This window comes from Struthio camelus, chromosome 3 (assembly GCF_040807025.1).
Source record: "Struthio camelus isolate bStrCam1 chromosome 3, bStrCam1.hap1, whole genome shotgun sequence".
NCBI lineage: Eukaryota > Metazoa > Chordata > Aves > Struthioniformes > Struthionidae > Struthio > Struthio camelus.
Genome location: NC_090944.1, coordinates 4,813,585 through 4,840,572, shown reverse-complemented (window position 1 = coordinate 4,840,572; position 26,988 = coordinate 4,813,585). Strand labels below are relative to the sequence as shown.

Here is a 26,988-nt window from a genome sequence, read left to right as displayed (position 1 = left end):
GCCTTCTAAGAGATAGGTGTCTGGCTGAACTCGGTGTCTAGGCTCACTGCACGTTCTTTTTGAATGACCATAAAACCTGAAAAATCTTTGCAAGATTTGTTGTCGTGCTGGGGGATCCAGTGCTTTTAGTGCAACACCAAATAAAATCCTCAGTCTATGAGACCAGGCATAACTACCAAGGGGACTGAGCAAACTATCACTAACACCCAGCACTTGTCACTGGCAACCAAAGGGTCAGGGAAGACTCACATCAGCAACTCATCTCCAAGATCTCCACAGCAAGGCTTATCAAAAGCCTGGCCCGGAAAGAGATGCCTTCACCCAGACCCTCATTCAGATCTTGGTGCTCATCCATCAGGGTGTAGTTCCGAGTGGAGCCGTACATGTTCACCCAGGCACGGCCAAAGGTGGGCAGGAAGCCTGCAGGAGACCAGACACACACGTAGTGAAGGGGATGTGCAAGAAGGAGGGCATGGCTTTGTCTCAGGGCTCAAGCTGGCTCATGGAATGGCATCACTTCCCTGCTCTGGGTATTGTACTACAGGATTGAGCATGCGTATGTGTGTGTGTGTGCGCGTGCACATGGAAAATACACACTTGCAACAATACATGGAAATGATTTTGTGGTGACAGCAGTGAGGGGGATTGTGCAGCTCACCACGCCAAAGACTCACACAACTACTCCGTTGGGCAAGCCACCCAGCATGAGGCAACAGAGAGGAGAAACCCTCATTAGCCACCTTCGTAGAGCCCTCTCTGCTTTTACATTGGTCCTGTCCACATGTGCGCTAGTGCATTTGTGCATGTGTGTGCATTCGTGTGTGCATGTGTGTCTGTGTGAACATGAGAGCCTGTCACATATTCATCCATTCACGGCCATGAATTTTCTGGAAGGGCCAGTTGTTCTTGGGTGTCTTTTCTTTCAAGTTTCTGACTGGAGGCATGTTATGGGACTTGGTTTTCAGGGAATGGGTGCCCAGTGATCTCAGAAAACCACTGCAGGAAATAAAGGTCTCTCCTACTGGCCACCAAGGAGCAGCTGTCTCCAGGGCTGGGGAAGGAGCCTGGGCTATTTTGCTAACTCTCTGCCAAAGGGAAGCCTCTCTCTACCATGAAGAGGGTGTCTCAGTCCTCCCCTCATATTAGCTTTGCCTTTGTCTCCTTCGTTAGAGACCTCCCGCCAATCAATGAAATGGGTCCCAATGGCCACATCATGGACTTCGTCAGAGTCTCGGACCTGGATCTTTATCCTCTTGCACAATGGGGGGAACATTCCTGTGAAGACTATTTGCTCATTCCAGAGGGGCTCGTAGCTGCTCTTCCGCACAGATGTCTTCCCCTGCCAAGTGGGAGGAGAAAGCACATGTTTCACAAGGGTCTGAGCCCACAAGCCACCCACCTTCTTTCAGACCTCAACTCCTCCCCTGCTAATGACCATGATAGCAACACGTGTTCTGCTCGGGACTTTCTTCTCCCAAATAGAGACTGCTGGAGACTGCAGACTGCTGCAACCCCCTCGTAGTCTGGGCAAGAGAAGGGAACGTGGCACAGGACAAACAAGCAGCTTTGTCACACAGGTCAGCATCTACATGCCAGGACAGCTGAGATCATCCTTGGCCACGTAGTCCCAAACCGGCATAATGGCTAGCCCTGCTCACGTTATCATGTCACAAAGGTATAGCAAGCAGCTCACTCACCTTCTGCCCTGCAAAGAACACCTCCACATCGGGGTCCACCAAGTCCTTGCTCTCCCCAATGAGAGCCTTCTTCACATTGGCCACGAGGCTGGTGTTCATACGGGGCAGCCCCTCAGCTCAATAGATCTTTAGGTAGAAACGAGCCCATTGCTGCTCCGGAGGGACCCCATCTGGAAGGAGGAGGTTCCTGCAACATCAGAAAACAGGACTCAAAACAGCTCCTGGGCCTGGCAGGTTTGTCAGGAGAGACTTGCAGAAGAGGGAGAAGCTGCCCCCCTTGTGGAGCACAGGCTGTGAGGAGGTGGAAAGGTAGCCATTTCTGCAGCCCTATATTTTATCATAGTCCTGTTCCTGCCCACCCTCCCGATTCAGGACAGGGAAGGGCGGTTTCATAAGGGAAACCTTATGGCAACACATTGAGGTGCCTCAGAGACAACCTGCATCTTTCTAAAGGGATATAATCATTATCAGCAGTGGAGCCGAGGGGAAGACTAATCTCTACCTAGTTTAGACATCTGCAGCAGCCCAGATGAATGGGATGTTAGAAGGGCCTTTACCTTTGGAAAAGGCCCTCATACCCTGCCAGGGTATAAGGAGAACTGGGGTGGTTATACTGGAAGGAAACTTGAGCTCCATGAAACGGCTTCTCGTGGCAGGTCTTGCCTCTTCTCTCTTCCCCGAGAGCTACAGAGGATGCCGTGAACAACAGTTCTAAAGGAACTTTGTCCATGATAAAGTGGGATAAGAGCATGACTACAGCATGGAACAATAGTCCAAAAGAGTTCACATGCTGCTTTAAGCCCCTTGGTGCCCTCTCTGTCCTTACAGCGGGTAGGGAGACCTCAGCCATCATTTCCCATCTTCCCTTCAACCTCACTTCTGTGGCTCCCATTCAACGGCCAACTGGAGCAACAGCTAAAAAGTACGGACATTATGTTGGTTCACATCAGGCTGGTGCTGGTATGCAGAAGTGAACAACCAGCAGCAGAGGGTCTGAACTGATATAAAGGACTGGTCTGTAGTGATGTGACCAGGATTTGCATCAGTAATCTAGCAACTCTCCTCTTTCCAAGAAACAATCTAGTTGGCACTTCTGATTGCAGTGCACAAGTTAAGCACGCCTATTAGAGGGGCTGTCAGCCTAATTGGGAAGGGATGCTGTCCTTACTGAATAATCCAAAATAAAGTGACACGAAAAGCTCATAGCTCATTCCCAAGGAAGGATACAGGAAACTGGCTCCACGAATCCTTACCCCTCAATATCATCCTCATCTGTCTCATTGGCTTTGTGTGGTGTCTTGATGTTGTCCCCTTTCCCTACCACGGCAACGGCACCCTCCAGATAACCTTTAAGTCCAGCAGTGAGACCGACCCTCAGGGTCAGAAAGGATGGCCCGTTTGCGATAGAACTGGTGCTCTGAAAGCCAAGGAACAAGACAGACATTTATCACAATTACAGGAATTACTGCGAGCACTGGGCATGTCTGTCCACTTGACTGCAGAAGCCTGCATGCATGCATAAAGAGACCTCTCCAGGTGTGAGGAATTCCAGACAGAACCCCCTGAAAATCCATTGGGAGGATCTGCCCAATGTTGGAGACAGAAAAGCAATGGGATAAACTGCCTGTAGAGGTGTGGAGTTTCCATCACTGGACATTTTTAAGGCCTGGTGCCTCTTAGATGGGCGAGAAAGATCTCATCCTTCTGTGGAGTGCATCAGAAGAGATGCTCTCTTCAGATCCCTTCCAGCATCGTTTGCTGAGCCCCCCTGAAATGGAAACTTAGCTCTCAGGACTCTTCAGAGGGGCAGAGTGCTACAAAAAGGCCTGATGCATAAGCTAAGATAAAATCCCAGTGATTCTGGATGTCTCTTCTCTAAAGGGAAGTTTCAGGTGTTCCTTACGCTGGCATGCTGCAAGCCCTGGGCCCTCCAAGGAGCCATGCTCTTCTGTACAGAGCAGGCATTTCTTAGTCTCCTCTCCTGCAGATGGGTTTGCTTCATCAGTCTGCCAGACACGTTCAAGACGATTCACTGATTCAGTGACTTTTCAGGCAGAAGCTCAGCGGGGAGCCTGTCACGGAGTAGGGCTGATCCTTCCCAAGAGCAAGGGTATGGACTGAATGACCTCTCCAGGGACCCTTCTGGACCTCCTTTATACTAATCCCAACCATGCCTGCTTTCGCTGCGCACAGCGAGTGCAGGATGCTGAAAGCTTCCACATTTCTTTTATGGTTCTATAAAACAGGCTTCCCTGAAACAGAGGTCCTCTAAACAAAGCCCACGATAGCACAGTGGATTTTAGTAGCACTCATTGGGCCCCTCTGTGCTAAGTCAAGGCAGGCTGTAGCATCAGTGAGCAACATGACATTCTCACAGAAGCTCTAATTAACCTCTCTTTCTTTGCACACTGGGCATCTTCCTGTCTTGGTCTAAAGGCCAGCCACACAGGGCTAGACCTTCAGCTCTCGGAAAGGTCAACATCTTGCCTAAGCAAGCTAGCTAAGCTTCTTAGGAGGTCAGTGGAGAGAGAATGGCACATCTGAGGACAATTCTACCTGCGTGCATTATGCCTTATCCTAGAATGGGATATACCATCTTCTGGAGAGGCTGAGGGCTCTTTTCGGACTGCAGAAGGAGCCTAGATGACATGCTTGCACCCGGGATACTAAAATTAAGTTGACTAAGTGTTGCCAAAGGAAACTAGTGACTGCCTGGCTACCTTGCAAATGGTAGACATTTGTTTGATGGTGAAGGTAGGCATCTATATGACCCCTTGCAAATTGTGGTGACATACCAGGCTGGGTGTAAACAGTTCCAACATCCACCTTGAAGGAGCCTACCAAAGTCCCACTGCGCAAGAGATTTTTTGAGTGGATCACCTGAAAAGCGAGGGAGAACAACAAGTCAGAGCTTTTTCTGTGCCCAGCCATGCTGGGAGGGGTAGGGCTGTTTCTAATGTTTGACACTGAACCCTTCTAAAGGATTTGATGCATCTTGCTTAGTCCGGGTAGGAGATATAATCACTCTATGAAGCACAGTGTGGTTGGCAGCTCTTGTTTAGCAGTCTTGCAAGCAAGTGTACACTTGGATTCAATAGAAAAAAAAGTAAAAAAAACCATCTTTGAAACAAGATGCAGTGTTCCAGCCACTATGGCACCAAACACTGAGACATTCTCCTCAAGGAAGTGTCCCAAAGATGCTTGAAATCTATGCTTTAATTCCCTTCCTGGAAGAAATTACACAGCCAGACTATGCATGGGATAGATGTGGATGCTCCTAGCCAGCCTGCTTTGATCTGTGAATCTATGAATCTCCTTCCCCAGAGCCGCGAAGGAAGACTAGGAGAGCTGGAGCCTCTGTTTTGCTCTCATTATTTACAACTCTGAATTTCCTCAAGAGCTGTACCCACCCTCATGCTTCAGGGAATCCACTGGCAGCCTCAGGAAGCTCTTGCTTCTCCCCAAGCCTAAAGAGACATCCTGAGACAGGCTTAGTTTTGCCTAGCTAGGAAATACCAGAGAGCAGCCACAGAGGGAACACGAGTGGAGGGGTGTGTGGCTGCAGCAATAAGGACACTGACAGAGGGATTGGGGGGGTCTGCAAAGGAGGTGAGGCTCGTAGGACATGAGGGCTCAGAGAGAGGGACTGAGCACCTCCGCTCCTGCCACAGGTCTCGCATCATCAAGGGTCTTAAATCCATCCCAACAAGTAAGTAAAATGGGTTGGTTTCCACCAAAGCCCACTGAAAAGGGCAACACAACCATGCTCACTTACGGACAGCTTGATGATCTTATCGAACACGACATCTGGGGGAACATGGAAATCAAAGACAAAGTACTGAAAGAGAAGGAGCATGCGTGAAAGCAGGGAAGCAGGCGTGGACTCCTCCTGAATTGAAGGACAACATTATGGTCCATATCCCACCAACAGAGACGTGTCTGGGCAGAGGAACAGCCTGCAGTTCACGTCACAGCTGCAGAGGGACCCACGTCAGCCCAACAACTGACAGCATCAGTGATCTGAGAAACTAAAATAAAGCATTAACTTCTTGGAAAGACTCAGAAAGTGGGCACAGGATCATTTAATTTGAAACTGATCAAGTAAGGGGTTTTGTTTTGCTTTGGTTCTTTGTCACCATTTTGTAAAATACCAGAGGGCCAAGGTTTCATCCCTCCTTCTGCATGGTTTCTGATTTCATCTTACTCCATCTTACTTACTAACAGAAGAAAAAGAAAAAAAAACAAAGTCAAATAAATGTAACTTGCTGTCAAACTGCAGTGTAGGCCTTGAGGAGCAACGAGCCTGGAGCAGCACCTCAGGAAAAATCCAGCTCACCTCATTGTAGGCAATTAGTCGAGTCCTTCATGGACGTGCATTTCTTTTCATCTCCAACCTCCACACAGGCCACGGGGTCCATGTTGAGTCCAACCAGCTGCCGTGCCTCAATGACTGTGATGCTGACCTGGGGAGAGAGATTCATGGACCTCCACCTTGGCTGCCCTAAACTGTGTCTCCACCTGGCTCTCCTCTCCAAGGTGCTTTCAGTGCCGGGGTGGCAGCTGGGTAGTCTCTCTTCATCACACAAAAGGGACAGGGCTGCTCCTACAAGCCTGAGAGAGCTGAGGCATGGCATGGGAGGTAGGAGCATCAGAGCAGCCCTGTCCGTTCAGATGGCTCTTCTGCTCCAAGAGCACGTAAGGCACAAAGCTGAACAGATTTAGCTAAGCTGCGGGAGCAGACACTCTGCTACTGATGCCCTAACTGGCTTAACTTGCTTCTGCTAAAAAATACAAGGGGTAAACCGCTCATAAAAGGAAGCTGATAAAAGACAGCTGAGCTCTCTAAAGAAGAGGACAAGACTGCCTGGCATTGATTGCTGCACAAACTGACTTACTGCAGAGGAGCTGAGCTGCAAATGCAACCTCCTACCCCTCACCCAAAGCTGCACCAGCTTAACAAACCCAGCTCAAATCCCTTCCTCGTTTAAAGCGCAGCAAGGTAGGTGCGAATACTCTCAGACTCCTTCTGAGGAGGTAAGCAGCTAAGGTCACCGCTCTGTTCCCTCACCATTCCCAATGAAAACCAGCCTTGTGATACTCCTGTTTGCACTGGCCAATTAACTGAACCTCTTGCTCTGTCTTGCACATAATTCGTCTTGCACCTTCCTCCTTCTCTTTACATTCTGATTATACTATTCCCGAACCAGGGACACTCAGTCCTCGTTGTCCTCGCAACTTGTTTTAGGTGTTTTATGCGTATAATTAAACCTCTTCCACATACTGCTCTACTGCATCTTCTGATGGCAACTGGTCTCTCGTGGGATTTAAAAGTGGACGCCGTATATGGTCTACAATAAACCTTTAACAACAAATCATTATTTGCATTGGTCCCAGACATCCCTAGGAATGTGCTACTGCACTAACACGCAAGGACAGAAAAGTAAACGGCTGCCGAATCAGCATGACTCGGTGAAAACGAGAAGAGGAACAAGATAACAGCAACCAGGCACCAACCTACCAGAGGAAATCCAACGAGTACTGCCAGCCAGGCCTCGTCAATTGGGAACGCTAAAACAGGTACTGAAAGCCTTTGGAAATTAAGAGAACTGTGTTGGAGATTGCCTGCTTCAAACCCTGATTAAGCTGGGCTTTCTGGGCTTGTCACAATGGACAGCAAATCCAGTTAACTACTTGAGATATAGCTTATCACTCTAGCATTTAAACAGCAGCTTTTTGAAAGTCATCCTCCCACAGGAACAATACCTGAAACAGTCGTTCACACATGAGCCAGCCTTCAGACTTAACAAACAAATTGTCAGTTGCTTTTGTGAGCGCAGTACATTGAAACCTGCGCTGGACTCACTCCCAACAACGCCATGCCAAGGTCCATAACCTGCTGCACGGGGAGGAGGCACAGCCTCGGTGGGACTCCAGCAAGCCTAGGCCTGCTCAAGTGACTGTCAGTCCTTCCTCCTGGTCCCAGACCTGTCCCACAGGCCATCGGGGACAAAGGCTTCAACTAAGAGATTCAGCTCCTCAAGTAACTACTCTGCTGATAGTTGTGGTCCAAGAAAGTGTGAAAGAAAAGTTCTCAACTCGCCTCTTTCTCCCCTTAAACACTCCCTGTGAAATGGTCTCTCCCTGGGCTCTGAACCCCCCGAGCTGAAGTTGGGGGCACAGCGTTGTCACCTACCTGATAATCCATCGGCCTCCCAGCACTCGGCTCCATTTTGATATCAGGCTTGGACCTTCCAAAGGGCAGGAAAAAAGACCTCCGTCAAACAACAGAGGAACTCACTGCAGACTGTGACAGAGCATTTCCCAGGGTTACTCCTTGCAGTGCCAGCTCTCTTGGCATGAGAGGAATATAAACTCCAGGGGCTGTGAAATGCCACTGAACATTCTTTGTTCAAGCGTTTCTGAAAACAGTTGCATGGGGCAACGTGATTTCCAGCATAGCTCAGCTCAGGGGACACATGGCTCTGGGGAGCAGGCACGTCTGAGAGTTTGCCATCACCTCCTGGCTTGCACAAGCTCACATCTGGCCTTCACCTCTTGTTGGAGACACTGGTGGTTACAGCCATGACGGAAGCCAAGGAGACTGTGTCTGGGTCCAGTCCACCTCCTAGTCTCATGGCTTTTCGGTCCAGGTCTTCTGCTTCCAAAACAGCAGGTTCCTCTGCATAAAGGCACACAGACAAAAGAACGTCTCTTGTTGTTTCCACTCGGTGGATAATTAAAGACTCCGAGAAAGGTAACCAATACATCCTATCAACCTCTCCTGGTAATACAAAGAACAGTGGTCACCTGGTCAGGCCACAGACAACCTGGTTTAAAATGGATTTTAAAAGAGGTTTGCGTAGCGTGACACATTATTCCACCTGTGCTGTGTGCCAGCACAGTTTCATGAAGGCAATAAGCTTTGGAAAACTGAAATCCGACAAATGAGCAATGCAGACTTCACGAGGTAAAAGAGCATGTGAACATGTGCTGCAGCTCTAACTGCCATAAGGTGATGCACTGCTGAGGATGAAGGGAGGTGGGGAGCTGCTTTAGGGTCACTGGTTTGTTTCGTTGGCACAGGGGGAAATACTACCAAAACCACGCATAGAGCACAGACATCGCTTTTGGGAAACAGGTTTCCTACCTCGTGGCTAATCCAAGACTTGGATCAGTTGCTTCACCATAGTCTGGCCCGGTTCTGTGAGATAATACAGAAATAACCTTGGGCCTCAGCTGAAGTGAGGGGGATCTAGGCTGGATGTTAGGAAAAGCTTTCCTAGGTGGAGAGAGGCACTGCAGCAAGTTGTGTGTGAAAAGAGTGTCCTCATTTCCACTGAGGGACCTAAGCAGATTCCATCCTGCCACGTGTGGGTGGAGGGACAGACCAGCACCTTCCCAGCTCTGCTTGCAGTGATTCAGTGGGTTTGTTTGACCCGAGCAGAACTGGCAATCTGCCTGGGATGGCAGAAAGAAGCAGACCACCACTCAGGAGGGATGCTGGGAGGACTACGCCCTGTGGAGGGCAAAGGGGGAGGAAGGATACACACAGCTGTGAGGCAATGACCACATGAACAGTTGTTGCAACTGTTCCCCCACCACTGGTAAATCTACATGTGAATGTACTCCACAATCTGGAAGTACAGCCTTTTCATGCCTTTGCATCCCAGATGGCTTTCCTCATCACCTTAGGTGAAGTCTCCACCACAAGAAGAACACCCTTTCACTGGGGAGGGCAGGAAGATCACCAAGGTTTCAGTATTATGCCTCTACAGTCTGCCAAGGCCTCTACCTCTATAGTGTCTCAGGCCAAATCCCTCCTTTCTTCTCTTAAAAGCTGGCTGAACAACAACAAAGATTTGCCCATGAAGAATATCTAAAGCAACATTTGGTCTTCCTCCACAAAAAGGCATTCCCCAATTTCTTTGTCACTGAAACATCATAATTTGAGCCGAATGGAAACAACAACAAATTTCCGATCGCTAACCACCTTCTGCCTTTCCAGGAAGGTGTCCCATTTCAGCACTGTAGCAGGTATCGAGACCTTGGAACAGACAACCTTGAGGCAACAGAGCCCTACCTCTCACTGTGCTGCTGCAATGCTATTCATGCAGGTCTCCATGCATCACAGAGAAGCAGTGAAAGGGCTAAATCACGCTTTTTGCTCTTACACTTGCAAGTAATCCTTAAAATAAGCCAGAAACTGCCCACCTGACTTCCAGGTTTCACCATGATCTCACAAAGCGGGTGAGATCTGGCAAAGCCTTCAGTGTAAGGCTCTCTCCATCTATCCCTGCTTCCCAGATTCCCCCATGCAGACCCTCTCTCCAGCCTTCACCCTGTCCACCAAATGCTCCCTGTCTAATCCCTGAGTTACCAACAGCATTGATGTGTGCCACTTACGGGGCGCAGACGGGGGGGGTCTCATCCGTTAAGTGGATGGGAGCAGGGGCTTTCCTGGAACAGCAGTACTGGATCAGGGAACAACCTCCTCCCGGCACCTACCTTGCTTCCAATGATCATCCTTTGGTGGACGCGTCTTGCCAAGCTTCATGGCTGAAAAAACTCCTTTCCCAGCTCCGGAAGAAGACGTTCTTTCTTCTGAAAGAACTCATTGTATCCTGTACTTTTAGTGGTGTTCTCTGTGACACAGGGGACAACAGGAGGTTTCACAGAATCACAGAATGGTTGAGGTTAGAAGAGGGACTGCTAACTTCCTGCTCACTTCCTCCCCCAGCTCCTTTATCTGGCAATACAAAGGGTCAACCACAGCACACCTTGCACAGGAGAGCTGACTGTCAGCCCAGGCCTCACAGAAAGGCCCCAGGCACTCCCTGCAGCCTGACACCTGCAGAGCTGCATCTGCTGTCTGAGGGTCTGTCTGGGTTGAAGCCTCACACACAGCTGAGGCAGCACCTCCAGCAGCCACTGGGGAATGTGCTCTGCAGCATGTCATGACCATGCCCCAGGGAAGGACACACCACTGCAGAAAAGGGAGAGGCACCTTCTTTGCCTGCTGCCCAAACTGCTGCCTCTGCCAGCCCCACTCTGGGAGCTAGGCTCTAGGCCTGGCTCTTATATAGGCCTCTGCCCAGCAGTGACTCACAAGGGTGCTTGACCCACCCAATCAGGAGCCACCTGAAACAAAAGCCCCAACTCCCTCTGACCAGGCCAGCCCAGATTGCTCGTTAGCAGCAGCCCCACCTAGCTAGGACTTCCCAGAAGTTAAGTTAAGTTAAGTCAAGGCCCCCTGCAGTAGTCCTTGCCTAGCTCTCCCTTCCTGCTAGCAGCAAGCACTGTCTAGTTCCTCGGGGGTCCCCAGAAAGCCTCCCCAACTTCCAACAAGGCCCACAAAAGGCCCAGGCAGAGTCCAGGCACTGCTGCGCAAACTGCTGTGTCTGTTTGTTGCGTCTGTTTGCTGTGCTCTGCAGCTCATCACTGCACCATGACAAGAACGGGTGCGTTTTCACCAAAACAGAGCTGGGGCTGCCTGTGCAGTGCAGATGTTGCTGTTGCCCTCTTCTCAGCACCCCCCCACCACCACCACAATCCTTTCTTGGCCTCAGCAGCTCAGCACGGCCATGCCCACCTCTCTGCCTCTGGGCTGCATCCTGCTCTGCCCCGGCCTGCGCCTCCCCCTGCTCCTGGGGCATCTGCACAGGCCACAGGCACACACTAGTGCCCTCCCCATTCCAGCACCTGCCGCAGGGGCAGACCTCTGCAGCCAAGGCCTCCCCTTAACCCTGCCTCCCACCTCTCTGCCCAAAGCTCCCCGTCTGCCGGGGGGAAGCAAGGAGGCTGTGGCAACAAGAGCCACACAGAGAGTGAGGGAGGGCAGCTCCTCCGTGCCCTTTGGGGGAGCTGGTCTTGTCATAGGTTTGCTCAGGGGACCTGGGCCTTGTGTTGGGGGTTCTGGGCTTGTTGTGGGGGTGCTGAGGGTCACTGAACTTTGTGTTGGGAGTGCTGAGGGGATCTGCTTGTTGTGTTGGGGGTGCTAGGTTTGTTTTTGGGCTGCTCAGTGGAGCGGAGCCTTGTGTTGCGGGTGCTGGGGTTGTCATGGTGGTGCTTAGGGGATCTGGGCGTTGTGCAGGAGGTGCTGAGCCTTTTGTTGCGAGTGCTAGGCTTGTTGCGGGGGTGCAGAGGGGATCTGGACCTTTCTTATGGGGCTGCTGGGCTTGTTTTGGGGGATCTGGGCCTTGTGTTGGGGGTGCTGGGCTTGTGGGTCTGCTGAGGGGATCTGGACATTGTGTTGGGACTGCTGGGCTTGTCATGCAGGGTGCTGAGGGGATCAGGGCCTTGTGTTGGGGAGAGCAAGGCTTGTTGTGGGGGTGCTGAGGAAAGCTAGGTCTTGTTTTCGGGGTGCTGGGCCTTGTTTTGGGAGTGCAGAGGGGATCAGGGCCCTGTTTTGGGGGTGCTGAGTAGATCTGGGCGGTGTGTTTGTTGTGTTGGGCTTGTGGGAGTGCTGAGGGCATCTCGAGCTTGTATTGGAGATGCTGGGCTTCTGGTGGGGGTGCTGAGGGGTCTGAGCTTTGTGTTGGGGTTGCTGGGCCTTGTGTTGGGAGTGCTGGGTCTTGTGTTGGGGGTGCTGAGGGAATCTGGGCCGTTGCGTTGGGGGTGCTGGGCCTTGTGGTGGGGGTGCTGAGGGGATCTGGGCTTGTTTTCGAGGTGCTGGGCTTGTGTTGCGGGTGCTGGCCTTGTTTTGGGGGTGCAGAGGGGAGCTGGGTGTTGTGTTGGAGGTGCTGGGCCTTGTATTGGGGGGATCTGGGTGTTGTGTTGGGGGTGCTAGGCTTGTTTTCAGGCTGCTCACTGGAGATGAGTGTTGTGTTGGGGGTGCTGGTCTTATCATGAGGGTACTGAAGGGGATCTCGGCGTAGTGTTGGGGGTGCTGGGCTTGTTGTGGCTGTGCTTAGGGGGTCTGGGCTTTGTTTTCGAGGTGCTGGGCTTTGTTTTGGGGGTGCAGAGGGGATCTGGGGCTTGTGTTGGGGGTGCTGGGCTTGTCATAGTGGTGCTGAGGGGATCTGGGGCTTGTTTTAGGGGTGCTGGGCTTGTGGTCGGGGTGCTGAGGGGGTCTGGGCATTGTGTTGGGCGTGCTGGGCTTGTAGTGGAGGTGCTGAAGGGATGTGGGGCTTGTTTTCAAGGTGCTGGGCCTTTTTTTGGTGGTGCAGAGGTTTATCAGGTACTTGTTTTGGAGATGCTGCGCTTGTGGTGGGGTTGCAGAGGGGATCTGGCCATTGCATTGGGGGTGCAGAGGGGATCTGGGCCTTGTGTTGGGGGTGCTGGACTTGTCATAGTGGTGCTGAGGGGATCTGGGCTTGTGTTGGGGGTGCGGGGCGTGTTGTGCGAGTGCGGAGGGGATCTGGGGCTTGTATTGGAGGTGTTGGGTTTGTTATGGGGCTGCTGAGGGGATCAGGGGCTTGTATTGGGGGTACTGAGGGGATCAGGGGCTTGTTTTCGAGGTGCTGGATGTGTTTTGGGAGTGCAGAGGGGATCAGGGCCTTGTGGTGGGGGTGCTGAGGGGATCTGGGCATTGTTTTTGAAGTGCTGGGCTTTGTTGTGGGGGTGCCGAGGGGATCTGGGCATTGTTTTTGAGGTGCTGGACTTGTCATAGTGGTGCTGAGGGGATCTGGGCTTGTGTTAGGGTGCTGGGCGTGTTGTGCGAGTGCGGAGGGGATCTGGGGCTTGTATTGGAGGTGTTGGGCCTGTTATGGGGGTGCAGAGGGGATCTGGGCTGTGTGTTTGTTGTGTTGGGCTTGTGGGAGTGCAGAGGGGATCTGGGCTTGTCATGGGGGTGCTGAGGGGATCTGGACCTTCTTGTGGGGGTGCTGAGGGAATATGGGGCTTGTTTTGAGGTGCTGGGCTTGTCATGCAGGCTGCTGGGCTTTTTGTGGAAGTGCAGAGGGGAGCTGGGCGTTGTGTTGGAGTTGCTGGGCTTTGTTTTAGGGGTGCTGAGGGGATGTGGGCCTTGTGTTGTGGGGGCTGGACTCGTCATAGTGGTGCTGAGGGGATCTGCTTGTTGTGTTGGGGGTGCTAGGTTTGTTTTCGGGCTGCTCAGTGGAGCGGAGCCTTGTGTTGCGGGTGCTGGGGTTGTCATGGTGGTGCTTAGGGGATCTGGGCGTTGTGCAGGAGGTGCTGAGCCTTTTGTTGCGAGTGCTAGGCTTGTCGCGGGGGTGCAGAGGGGATCTGGACCTTTCTTATGGGGCTGCTGGGCTTGTTTTGGGGGATCTGGGCCTTGTGTTGGGGGTGCTGGGCTTGTGGGTCTGCTGAGGGGATCTGGACATTGTGTTGGGACTGCTGGGCTTGTCATGCAGGGTGCTGAGGGGATCAGGGCCTTGTGTTGGGGAGAGCAAGGCTTGTTGTGGGGGTGCTGAGGAAAGCTAGGTCTTGTTTTCGGGGTGCTGGGCCTTGTTTTGGGAGTGCAGAGGGGATCAGGGCCCTGTTTTGGGGGTGCTGAGTAGATCTGGGCGGTGTGTTTGTTGTGTTGGGCTTGTGGGAGTGCTGAGGGCATCTCGAGCTTGTATTGGAGATGCTGGGCTTCTGGTGGGGGTGCTGAGGGGTCTGAGCTTTGTGTTGGGGTTGCTGGGCCTTGTGTTGGGAGTGCTGGGTCTTGTGTTGGGGGTGCTGAGGGAATCTGGGCCGTTGCGTTGGGGGTGCTGGGCCTTGTGGTGGGGGTGCTGAGGGGATCTGGGCTTGTTTTCGAGGTGCTGGGCTTGTGTTGCGGGTGCTGGCCTTGTTTTGGGGGTGCAGAGGGGAGCGGGGTGTTGTGTTGGAGGTGCTGGGCCTTGTATTGGGGGGATCTGGGTGTTGTGTTGGGGGTGCTAGGCTTGTTTTCAGGCTGCTCACTGGAGATGAGTGTTGTGTTGGGGGTGCTGGTCTTATCATGAGGGTACTGAAGGGGATCTCGGCGTAGTGTTGGGGGTGCTGGGCTTGTTGTGGCTGTGCTTAGGGGGTCTGGGCTTTGTTTTCGAGGTGCTGGGCTTTGTTTTGGGGGTGCAGAGGGGATCTGGGGCTTGTGTTGGGGGTGCTGGGCTTGTCATAGTGGTGCTGAGGGGATCTGGGGCTTGTTTTAGGGGTGCTGGGCTTGTGGTCGGGGTGCTGAGGGGGTCTGGGCATTGTGTTGGGCGTGCTGGGCTTGTAGTGGAGGTGCTGAAGGGATGTGGGGCTTGTTTTCAAGGTGCTGGGCCTTTTTTTGGTGGTGCAGAGGTTTATCAGGTACTTGTTTTGGAGATGCTGCGCTTGTGGTGGGGTTGCAGAGGGGATCTGGCCATTGCATTGGGGGTGCAGAGGGGATCTGGGCCTTGTGTTGGGGGTGCTGGACTTGTCATAGTGGTGCTGAGGGGATCTGGGCTTGTGTTGGGGGTGCGGGGCGTGTTGTGCGAGTGCGGAGGGGATCTGGGGCTTGTATTGGAGGTGTTGGGTTTGTTATGGGGCTGCTGAGGGGATCAGGGGCTTGTATTGGGGGTACTGAGGGGATCAGGGGCTTGTTTTCGAGGTGCTGGATGTGTTTTGGGAGTGCAGAGGGGATCAGGGCCTTGTGGTGGGGGTGCTGAGGGGATCTGGGAGTTGTGTTGGGGGTGCTGGGCTTTGTTGTGGGGGTGCCGAGGGGATCTGGGCATTGTTTTTGAGGTGCTGGACTTGTCATAGTGGTGCTGAGGGGATCTGGGCTTGTGTTAGGGTGCTGGGCGTGTTGTGCGAGTGCGGAGGGGATCTGGGGCTTGTATTGGAGGTGTTGGGCCTGTTATGGGGGTGCAGAGGGGATCTGGGCTGTGTGTTTGTTGTGTTGGGCTTGTGGGAGTGCAGAGGGGATCTGGGCTTGTCATGGGGGTGCTGAGGGGATCTGGACCTTCTTGTGGGGGTGCTGAGGGAATATGGGGCTTGTTTTGAGGTGCTGGGCTTGTCATGCAGGCTGCTGGGCTTTTTGTGGAAGTGCAGAGGGGAGCTGGGCGTTGTGTTGGAGTTGCTGGGCTTTGTTTTAGGGGTGCTGAGGGGATGTGGGCCTTGTGTTGTGGGGGCTGGACTTGTCATAGTGGTGCTGAGGGGATCTGCTTGTTGTGTTGGGGGTGCTAGGTTTGTTTTCGGGCTGCTCAGTGGAGCGGAGCCTTGTGTTGCGGGTGCTGGGGTTGTCATGGTGGTGCTTAGGGGATCTGGGCGTTGTGCAGGAGGTGCTGAGCCTTTTGTTGCGAGTGCTAGGCTTGTCGCGGGGGTGCAGAGGGGATCTGGACCTTTCTTATGGGGCTGCTGGGCTTGTTTTGGGGGATCTGGGCCTTGTGTTGGGGGTGCTGGGCTTGTGGGTCTGCTGAGGGGATCTGGACATTGTGTTGGGACTGCTGGGCTTGTCATGCAGGGTGCTGAGGGGATCAGGGCCTTGTGTTGGGGAGAGCAAGGCTTGTTGTGGGGGTGCTGAGGAAAGCTAGGTCTTGTTTTCGGGGTGCTGGGCCTTGTTTTGGGAGTGCAGAGGGGATCAGGGCCCTGTTTTGGGGGTGCTGAGTAGATCTGGGCGGTGTGTTTGTTGTGTTGGGCTTGTGGGAGTGCTGAGGGCATCTCGAGCTTGTATTGGAGATGCTGGGCTTCTGGTGGGGGTGCTGAGGGGTCTGAGCTTTGTGTTGGGAGTGCTGGGTCTTGTGTTGGGGGTGCTGAGGGAATCTGGGCCGTTGCGTTGGGGGTGCTGGGCCTTGTGGTGGGGGTGCTGAGGGGATCTGGGCTTGTTTTCGAGGTGCTGGGCTTGTGTTGCGGGTGCTGGCCTTGTTTTGGGGGTGCAGAGGGGAGCTGGGTGTTGTGTTGGAGGTGCTGGGCCTTGTATTGGGGGGATCTGGGTGTTGTGTTGGGGGTGCTAGGCTTGTTTTCAGGCTGCTCACTGGAGATGAGTGTTGTGTTGGGGGTGCTGGTCTTATCATGAGGGTACTGAAGGGGATCTCGGCGTAGTGTTGGGGGTGCTGGGCTTGTTGTGGCTGTGCTTAGGGGGTCTGGGCTTTGTTTTCGAGGTGCTGGGCTTTGTTTTGGGGGTGCAGAGGGGATCTGGGGCTTGTGTTGGGGGTGCTGGGCTTGTCATAGTGGTGCTGAGGGGATCTGGGGCTTGTTTTAGGGGTGCTGGGCTTGTGGTCGGGGTGCTGAGGGGGTCTGGGCATTGTGTTGGGCGTGCTGGGCTTGTAGTGGAGGTGCTGAAGGGATGTGGGGCTTGTTTTCAAGGTGCTGGGCCTTTTTTTGGTGGTGCAGAGGTTTATCAGGTACTTGTTTTGGAGATGCTGCGCTTGTGGTGGGGTTGCAGAGGGGATCTGGCCATTGCATTGGGGGTGCAGAGGGGATCTGGGCCTTGTGTTGGGGGTGCTGGACTTGTCATAGTGGTGCTGAGGGGATCTGGGCTTGTGTTGGGGGTGCGGGGCGTGTTGTGCGAGTGCGGAGGGGATCTGGGGCTTGTATTGGAGGTGTTGGGTTTGTTATGGGGCTGCTGAGGGGATCAGGGGCTTGTATTGGGGGTACTGAGGGGATCAGGGGCTTGTTTTCGAGGTGCTGGATGTGTTTTGGGAGTGCAGAGGGGATCAGGGCCTTGTGGTGGGGGTGCTGAGGGGATCTGGGAGTTGTGTTGGGGGTGCTGGGCTTTGTTGTGGGGGTGCCGAGGGGATCTGGGCATTGTTTTTGAGGTGCTGGACTTGTCATAGTGGTGCTGAGGGGATCTGGGCTTGTGTTAGGGTGCTGGGCGTGTTGTGCGAGTGCGGAGGGGATCTGGGGCTTGTATTGGAGGTGTTGGGCCTGTTATGGGGGTGCAGAGGGGATCTGGGCTGTGTGTTTGTTGTGTTGGGCTTGTGGGAGTGCAGAGGGGATCTGGGCTTGTCATGGGGGTGCTGAGGGGATCTGGACCTTCTTGTGGGGGTGCTGAGGGAATATGGGGCTTGTTTTGAGGTGCTGGGCTTGTCATGCAGGCTGCTGGGCTTTTTGTGGAAGTGCAGAGGGGAGCTGGGCGTTGTGTTGGAGTTGCTGGGCTTTGTTTTAGGGGTGCTGAGGGGATGTGGGCCTTGTGTTGTGGGGGCTGGACTTGTCATAGTGGTGCTGAGGGGATCTGCTTGTTGTGTTGGGGGTGCTAGGTTTGTTTTCGGGCTGCTCAGTGGAGCGGAGCCTTGTGTTGCGGGTGCTGGGGTTGTCATGGTGGTGCTTAGGGGATCTGGGCGTTGTGCAGGAGGTGCTGAGCCTTTTGTTGCGAGTGCTAGGCTTGTCGCGGGGGTGCAGAGGGGATCTGGACCTTTCTTATGGGGCTGCTGGGCTTGTTTTGGGGGATCTGGGCCTTGTGTTGGGGGTGCTGGGCTTGTGGGTCTGCTGAGGGGATCTGGACATTGTGTTGGGACTGCTGGGCTTGTCATGCAGGGTGCTGAGGGGATCAGGGCCTTGTGTTGGGGAGAGCAAGGCTTGTTGTGGGGGTGCTGAGGAAAGCTAGGTCTTGTTTTCGGGGTGCTGGGCCTTGTTTTGGGAGTGCAGAGGGGATCAGGGCCCTGTTTTGGGGGTGCTGAGTAGATCTGGGCGGTGTGTTTGTTGTGTTGGGCTTGTGGGAGTGCTGAGGGCATCTCGAGCTTGTATTGGAGATGCTGGGCTTCTGGTGGGGGTGCTGAGGGGTCTGAGCTTTGTGTTGGGGTTGCTGGGCCTTGTGTTGGGAGTGCTGGGTCTTGTGTTGGGGGTGCTGAGGGAATCTGGGCCGTTGCGTTGGGGGTGCTGGGCCTTGTGGTGGGGGTGCTGAGGGGATCTGGGCTTGTTTTCGAGGTGCTGGGCTTGTGTTGCGGGTGCTGGCCTTGTTTTGGGGGTGCAGAGGGGAGCTGGGTGTTGTGTTGGAGGTGCTGGGCCTTGTATTGGGGGGATCTGGGTGTTGTGTTGGGGGTGCTAGGCTTGTTTTCAGGCTGCTCACTGGAGATGAGTGTTGTGTTGGGGGTGCTGGTCTTATCATGAGGGTACTGAAGGGGATCTCGGCGTAGTGTTGGGGGTGCTGGGCTTGTTGTGGCTGTGCTTAGGGGGTCTGGGCTTTGTTTTCGAGGTGCTGGGCTTTGTTTTGGGGGTGCAGAGGGGATCTGGGGCTTGTGTTGGGGGTGCTGGGCTTGTCATAGTGGTGCTGAGGGGATCTGGGGCTTGTTTTAGGGGTGCTGGGCTTGTGGTCGGGGTGCTGAGGGGGTCTGGGCATTGTGTTGGGCGTGCTGGGCTTGTAGTGGAGGTGCTGAAGGGATGTGGGGCTTGTTTTCAAGGTGCTGGGCCTTTTTTTGGTGGTGCAGAGGTTTATCAGGTACTTGTTTTGGAGATGCTGCGCTTGTGGTGGGGTTGCAGAGGGGATCTGGCCATTGCATTGGGGGTGCAGAGGGGATCTGGGCCTTGTGTTGGGGGTGCTGGACTTGTCATAGTGGTGCTGAGGGGATCTGGGCTTGTGTTGGGGGTGCGGGGCGTGTTGTGCGAGTGCGGAGGGGATCTGGGGCTTGTATTGGAGGTGTTGGGTTTGTTATGGGGCTGCTGAGGGGATCAGGGGCTTGTATTGGGGGTACTGAGGGGATCAGGGGCTTGTTTTCGAGGTGCTGGATGTGTTTTGGGAGTGCAGAGGGGATCAGGGCCTTGTGGTGGGGGTGCTGAGGGGATCTGGGAGTTGTGTTGGGGGTGCTGGGCTTTGTTGTGGGGGTGCTGAGGGGATCTGGGCATTGTTTTTGAAGTGCTGGGCTTTGTTGTGGGGGTGCCGAGGGGATCTGGGCATTGTTTTTGAGGTGCTGGACTTGTCATAGTGGTGCTGAGGGGATCTGGGCTTGTGTTAGGGGTGCTGGGCGTGTTGTGCGAGTGCGGAGGGGATCTGGGGCTTGTATTGGAGGTGTTGGGCCTGTTATGGGTGTGCAGAGGGGATCTGGGCTGTGTGTTTGTTGTGTTGGGCTTGTGGGAGTGCAGAGGGGATCTGGGCTTGTCATGGGGGTGCTGAGGGGATCTGGACCTTCTTGTGGGGGTGCTGAGGGAATATGGGGCTTGTTTTGAGGTGCTGGGCTTGTCATGCAGGCTGCTGGGCTTTTTGTGGAAGTGCAGAGGGGAGCTGGGCGTTGTGTTGGAGTTGCTGGGCTTTGTTTTAGGGGTGCTGAGGGGATGTGGGCCTTGTGTTGTGGGGGCTGGACTTGTCATAGTGGTGCTGAGGGGATCTGCTTGTTGTGTTGGGGGTGCTAGGTTTGTTTTCGGGCTGCTCAGTGGAGCGGAGCCTTGTGTTGCGGGTGCTGGGGTTGTCATGGTGGTGCTTAGGGGATCTGGGCGTTGTGCAGGAGGTGCTGAGCCTTTTGTTGCGAGTGCTAGGCTTGTCGCGGGGGTGCAGAGGGGATCTGGACCTTTCTTATGGGGCTGCTGGGCTTGTTTTGGGGGATCTGGGCCTTGTGTTGGGGGTGCTGGGCTTGTGGGTCTGCTGAGGGGATCTGGACATTGTGTTGGGACTGCTGGGCTTGTCATGCAGGGTGCTGAGGGGATCAGGGCCTTGTGTTGGGGAGAGCAAGGCTTGTTGTGGGGGTGCTGAGGAAAGCTAGGTCTTGTTTTCGGGGTGCTGGGCCTTGTTTTGGGAGTGCAGAGGGGATCAGGGCCCTGTTTTGGGGGTGCTGAGTAGATCTGGGCGGTGTGTTTGTTGTGTTGGGCTTGTGGGAGTGCTGAGGGCATCTCGAGCTTGTATTGGAGATGCTGGGCTTCTGGTGGGGGTGCTGAGGGGTCTGAGCTTTGTGTTGGGGTTGCTGGGCCTTGTGTTGGGAGTGCTGGGTCTTGTGTTGGGGGTGCTGAGGGAATCTGGGCCGTTGCGTTGGGGGTGCTGGGCCTTGTGGTGGGGGTGCTGAGGGGATCTGGGCTTGTTTTCGAGGTGCTGGGCTTGTGTTGCGGGTGCTGGCCTTGTTTTGGGGGTGCAGAGGGGAGCGGGGTGTTGTGTTGGAGGTGCTGGGCCTTGTATTGGGGGGATCTGGGTGTTGTGTTGGGGGTGCTAGGCTTGTTTTCAGGCTGCTCACTGGAGATGAGTGTTGTGTTGGGGGTGCTGGTCTTATCATGAGGGTACTGAAGGGGATCTCGGCGTAGTGTTGGGGGTGCTGGGCTTGTTGTGGCTGTGCTTAGGGGGTCTGGGCTTTGTTTTCGAGGTGCTGGGCTTTGTTTTGGGGGTGCAGAGGGGATCTGGGGCTTGTGTTGGGGGTGCTGGGCTTGTCATAGTGGTGCTGAGGGGATCTGGGGCTTGTTTTAGGGGTGCTGGGCTTGTGGTCGGGGTGCTGAGGGGGTCTGGGCATTGTGTTGGGCGTGCTGGGCTTGTAGTGGAGGTGCTGAAGGGATGTGGGGCTTGTTTTCAAGGTGCTGGGCCTTTTTTTGGTGGTGCAGAGGTTTATCAGGTACTTGTTTTGGAGATGCTGCGCTTGTGGTGGGGTTGCAGAGGGGATCTGGCCATTGCATTGGGGGTGCAGAGGGGATCTGGGCCTTGTGTTGGGGGTGCTGGACTTGTCATAGTGGTGCTGAGGGGATCTGGGCTTGTGTTGGGGGTGCGGGGCGTGTTGTGCGAGTGCGGAGGGGATCTGGGGCTTGTATTGGAGGTGTTGGGTTTGTTATGGGGCTGCTGAGGGGATCAGGGGCTTGTATTGGGGGTACTGAGGGGATCAGGGGCTTGTTTTCGAGGTGCTGGATGTGTTTTGGGAGTGCAGAGGGGATCAGGGCCTTGTGGTGGGGGTGCTGAGGGGATCTGGGAGTTGTGTTGGGGGTGCTGGGCTTTGTTGTGGGGGTGCTGAGGGGATCTGGGCATTGTTTTTGAAGTGCTGGGCTTTGTTGTGGGGGTGCCGAGGGGATCTGGGCATTGTTTTTGAGGTGCTGGACTTGTCATAGTGGTGCTGAGGGGATCTGGGCTTGTGTTAGGGGTGCTGGGCGTGTTGTGCGAGTGCGGAGGGGATCTGGGGCTTGTATTGGAGGTGTTGGGCCTGTTATGGGGGTGCAGAGGGGATCTGGGCTGTGTGTTTGTTGTGTTGGGCTTGTGGGAGTGCAGAGGGGATCTGGGCTTGTCATGGGGGTGCTGAGGGGATCTGGACCTTCTTGTGGGGGTGCTGAGGGAATATGGGGCTTGTTTTGAGGTGCTGGGCTTGTCATGCAGGCTGCTGGGCTTTTTGTGGAAGTGCAGAGGGGAGCTGGGCGTTGTGTTGGAGTTGCTGGGCTTTGTTTTAGGGGTGCTGAGGGGATGTGGGCCTTGTGTTGTGGGGGCTGGACTTGTCATAGTGGTGCTGAGGGGATCTGCTTGTTGTGTTGGGGGTGCTAGGTTTGTTTTCGGGCTGCTCAGTGGAGCGGAGCCTTGTGTTGCGGGTGCTGGGGTTGTCATGGTGGTGCTTAGGGGATCTGGGCGTTGTGCAGGAGGTGCTGAGCCTTTTGTTGCGAGTGCTAGGCTTGTCGCGGGGGTGCAGAGGGGATCTGGACCTTTCTTATGGGGCTGCTGGGCTTGTTTTGGGGGATCTGGGCCTTGTGTTGGGGGTGCTGGGCTTGTGGGTCTGCTGAGGGGATCTGGACATTGTGTTGGGACTGCTGGGCTTGTCATGCAGGGTGCTGAGGGGATCAGGGCCTTGTGTTGGGGAGAGCAAGGCTTGTTGTGGGGGTGCTGAGGAAAGCTAGGTCTTGTTTTCGGGGTGCTGGGCCTTGTTTTGGGAGTGCAGAGGGGATCAGGGCCCTGTTTTGGGGGTGCTGAGTAGATCTGGGCGGTGTGTTTGTTGTGTTGGGCTTGTGGGAGTGCTGAGGGCATCTCGAGCTTGTATTGGAGATGCTGGGCTTCTGGTGGGGGTGCTGAGGGGTCTGAGCTTTGTGTTGGGGTTGCTGGGCCTTGTGTTGGGAGTGCTGGGTCTTGTGTTGGGGGTGCTGAGGGAATCTGGGCCGTTGCGTTGGGGGTGCTGGGCCTTGTGGTGGGGGTGCTGAGGGGATCTGGGCTTGTTTTCGAGGTGCTGGGCTTGTGTTGCGGGTGCTGGCCTTGTTTTGGGGGTGCAGAGGGGAGCGGGGTGTTGTGTTGGAGGTGCTGGGCCTTGTATTGGGGGGATCTGGGTGTTGTGTTGGGGGTGCTAGGCTTGTTTTCAGGCTGCTCACTGGAGATGAGTGTTGTGTTGGGGGTGCTGGTCTTATCATGAGGGTACTGAAGGGGATCTCGGCGTAGTGTTGGGGGTGCTGGGCTTGTTGTGGCTGTGCTTAGGGGGTCTGGGCTTTGTTTTCGAGGTGCTGGGCTTTGTTTTGGGGGTGCAGAGGGGATCTGGGGCTTGTGTTGGGGGTGCTGGGCTTGTAGTGGAGGTGCTGAAGGGATGTGGGGCTTGTTTTCAAGGTGCTGGGCCTTTTTTTGGTGGTGCAGAGGTTTATCAGGTACTTGTTTTGGAGATGCTGCGCTTGTGGTGGGGTTGCAGAGGGGATCTGGCCATTGCACTGGGGGTGCAGAGGGGATCTGGGCCTTGTGTTGGGGGTGCTGGACTTGTCATAGTGGTGCTGAGGGGATCTGGGCTTGTGTTGGGGGTGCGGGGCGTGTTGTGCGAGTGCGGAGGGGATCTGGGGCTTGTATTGGAGGTGTTGGGTTTGTTATGGGGCTGCTGAGGGGATCAGGGGCTTGTATTGGGGGTACTGAGGGGATCAGGGGCTTGTTTTCGAGGTGCTGGATGTGTTTTGGGAGTGCAGAGGGGATCAGGGCCTTGTGGTGGGGGTGCTGAGGGGATCTGGGCATTGTTTTTGAAGTGCTGGGCTTTGTTGTGGGGGTGCCGAGGGGATCTGGGCATTGTTTTTGAGGTGCTGGACTTGTCATAGTGGTGCTGAGGGGATCTGGGCTTGTGTTAGGGTGCTGGGCGTGTTGTGCGAGTGCGGAGGGGATCTGGGGCTTGTATTGGAGGTGTTGGGCCTGTTATGGGGGTGCAGAGGGGATCTGGGCTGTGTGTTTGTTGTGTTGGGCTTGTGGGAGTGCAGAGGGGATCTGGGCTTGTCATGGGGGTGCTGAGGGGATCTGGACCTTCTTGTGGGGGTGCTGAGGGAATATGGGGCTTGTTTTGAGGTGCTGGGCTTGTCATGCAGGCTGCTGGGCTTTTTGTGGAAGTGCAGAGGGGAGCTGGGCGTTGTGTTGGAGTTGCTGGGCTTTGTTTTAGGGGTGCTGAGGGGATGTGGGCCTTGTGTTGTGGGGGCTGGACTCGTCATAGTGGTGCTGAGGGGATCTGCTTGTTGTGTTGGGGGTGCTAGGTTTGTTTTCGGGCTGCTCAGTGGAGCGGAGCCTTGTGTTGCGGGTGCTGGGGTTGTCATGGTGGTGCTTAGGGGATCTGGGCGTTGTGCAGGAGGTGCTGAGCCTTTTGTTGCGAGTGCTAGGCTTGTCGCGGGGGTGCAGAGGGGATCTGGACCTTTCTTATGGGGCTGCTGGGCTTGTTTTGGGGGATCTGGGCCTTGTGTTGGGGGTGCTGGGCTTGTGGGTCTGCTGAGGGGATCTGGACATTGTGTTGGGACTGCTGGGCTTGTCATGCAGGGTGCTGAGGGGATCAGGGCCTTGTGTTGGGGAGAGCAAGGCTTGTTGTGGGGGTGCTGAGGAAAGCTAGGTCTTGTTTTCGGGGTGCTGGGCCTTGTTTTGGGAGTGCAGAGGGGATCAGGGCCCTGTTTTGGGGGTGCTGAGTAGATCTGGGCGGTGTGTTTGTTGTGTTGGGCTTGTGGGAGTGCTGAGGGCATCTCGAGCTTGTATTGGAGATGCTGGGCTTCTGGTGGGGGTGCTGAGGGGTCTGAGCTTTGTGTTGGGAGTGCTGGGTCTTGTGTTGGGGGTGCTGAGGGAATCTGGGCCGTTGCGTTGGGGGTGCTGGGCCTTGTGGTGGGGGTGCTGAGGGGATCTGGGCTTGTTTTCGAGGTGCTGGGCTTGTGTTGCGGGTGCTGGCCTTGTTTTGGGGGTGCAGAGGGGAGCGGGGTGTTGTGTTGGAGGTGCTGGGCCTTGTATTGGGGGGATCTGGGTGTTGTGTTGGGGGTGCTAGGCTTGTTTTCAGGCTGCTCACTGGAGATGAGTGTTGTGTTGGGGGTGCTGGTCTTATCATGAGGGTACTGAAGGGGATCTCGGCGTAGTGTTGGGGGTGCTGGGCTTGTTGTGGCTGTGCTTAGGGGGTCTGGGCTTTGTTTTCGAGGTGCTGGGCTTTGTTGTGGGGGTGCAGAGGGGATCTGGGGCTTGTGTTGGGGGTGCTGGGCTTGTCATAGTGGTGCTGAGGGGATCTGGGGCTTGTTTTAGGGGTGCTGGGCTTGTGGTCGGGGTGCTGAGGGGGTCTGGGCATTGTGTTGGGCGTGCTGGGCTTGTAGTGGAGGTGCTGAAGGGATGTGGGGCTTGTTTTCAAGGTGCTGGGCCTTTTTTTGGTGGTGCAGAGGTTTATCAGGTACTTGTTTTGGAGATGCTGCGCTTGTGGTGGGGTTGCAGAGGGGATCTGGCCATTGCACTGGGGGTGCAGAGGGGATCTGGGCCTTGTGTTGGGGGTGCTGGACTTGTCATAGTGGTGCTGAGGGGATCTGGGCTTGTGTTGGGGGTGCGGGGCGTGTTGTGCGAGTGCGGAGGGGATCTGGGGCTTGTATTGGAGGTGTTGGGTTTGTTATGGGGCTGCTGAGGGGATCAGGGGCTTGTATTGGGGGTACTGAGGGGATCAGGGGCTTGTTTTCGAGGTGCTGGATGTGTTTTGGGAGTGCAGAGGGGATCAGGGCCTTGTGGTGGGGGTGCTGAGGGGATCTGGGAGTTGTGTTGGGGGTGCTGGGCTTTGTTGTGGGGGTGCCGAGGGGATCTGGACCTTCTTGTGGGGGTGCTGAGGGAATATGGGGCTTGTTTTGAGGTGCTGGGCTTGTCATGCAGGCTGCTGGGCTTTTTGTGGAAGTGCAGAGGGGAGCTGGGCGTTGTGTTGGAGTTGCTGGGCTTTGTTTTAGGGGTGCTGAGGGGATGTGGGCCTTGTGTTGTGGGGGCTGGACTTGTCATAGTGGTGCTGAGGGGATCTGCTTGTTGTGTTGGGGGTGCTAGGTTTGTTTTCGGGCTGCTCAGTGGAGCGGAGCCTTGTGTTGCGGGTGCTGGGGTTGTCATGGTGGTGCTTAGGGGATCTGGGCGTTGTGCAGGAGGTGCTGAGCCTTTTGTTGCGAGTGCTAGGCTTGTCGCGGGGGTGCAGAGGGGATCTGGACCTTTCTTATGGGGCTGCTGGGCTTGTTTTGGGGGATCTGGGCCTTGTGTTGGGGGTGCTGGGCTTGTGGGTCTGCTGAGGGGATCTGGACATTGTGTTGGGACTGCTGGGCTTGTCATGCAGGGTGCTGAGGGGATCAGGGCCTTGTGTTGGGGAGAGCAAGGCTTGTTGTGGGGGTGCTGAGGAAAGCTAGGTCTTGTTTTCGGGGTGCTGGGCCTTGTTTTGGGAGTGCAGAGGGGATCAGGGCCCTGTTTTGGGGGTGCTGAGTAGATCTGGGCGGTGTGTTTGTTGTGTTGGGCTTGTGGGAGTGCTGAGGGCATCTCGAGCTTGTATTGGAGATGCTGGGCTTCTGGTGGGGGTGCTGAGGGGTCTGAGCTTTGTGTTGGGGTTGCTGGGCCTTGTGTTGGGAGTGCTGGGTCTTGTGTTGGGGGTGCTGAGGGAATCTGGGCCGTTGCGTTGGGGGTGCTGGGCCTTGTGGTGGGGGTGCTGAGGGGATCTGGGCTTGTTTTCGAGGTGCTGGGCTTGTGTTGCGGGTGCTGGCCTTGTTTTGGGGGTGCAGAGGGGAGCTGGGTGTTGTGTTGGAGGTGCTGGGCCTTGTATTGGGGGGATCTGGGTGTTGTGTTGGGGGTGCTAGGCTTGTTTTCAGGCTGCTCACTGGAGATGAGTGTTGTGTTGGGGGTGCTGGTCTTATCATGAGGGTACTGAAGGGGATCTCGGCGTAGTGTTGGGGGTGCTGGGCTTGTTGTGGCTGTGCTTAGGGGGTCTGGGCTTTGTTTTCGAGGTGCTGGGCTTTGTTTTGGGGGTGCAGAGGGGATCTGGGGCTTGTGTTGGGGGTGCTGGGCTTGTCATAGTGGTGCTGAGGGGATCTGGGGCTTGTTTTAGGGGTGCTGGGCTTGTGGTCGGGGTGCTGAGGGGGTCTGGGCATTGTGTTGGGCGTGCTGGGCTTGTAGTGGAGGTGCTGAAGGGATGTGGGGCTTGTTTTCAAGGTGCTGGGCCTTTTTTTGGTGGTGCAGAGGTTTATCAGGTACTTGTTTTGGAGATGCTGCGCTTGTGGTGGGGTTGCAGAGGGGATCTGGCCATTGCATTGGGGGTGCAGAGGGGATCTGGGCCTTGTGTTGGGGGTGCTGGACTTGTCATAGTGGTGCTGAGGGGATCTGGGCTTGTGTTGGGGGTGC

At 55.1% G+C, this 26,988-nt stretch overlaps 1 protein-coding gene across 1 annotated transcript in view; it reads right to left on the bottom strand.

Moving 5' to 3' along the window:
- Positions 1-26,988, bottom strand: part of LOC138066515 (otoferlin-like) — a 150,785-nt gene that overhangs the window by 31,770 nt on the left and 92,027 nt on the right. The window contains 12 exon segments of the mRNA XM_068936382.1: positions 212-420; positions 1,153-1,339; positions 1,698-1,884; positions 2,951-3,069; positions 3,071-3,114; positions 4,493-4,577; positions 5,473-5,535; positions 6,034-6,043; positions 6,045-6,160; positions 7,891-7,945; positions 8,250-8,376; positions 10,203-10,298. Coding sequence (XP_068792483.1) covers positions 212-420; positions 1,153-1,339; positions 1,698-1,884; positions 2,951-3,069; positions 3,071-3,114; positions 4,493-4,577; positions 5,473-5,535; positions 6,034-6,043; positions 6,045-6,160; positions 7,891-7,945; positions 8,250-8,376; positions 10,203-10,298 — 1,298 coding nt within the window.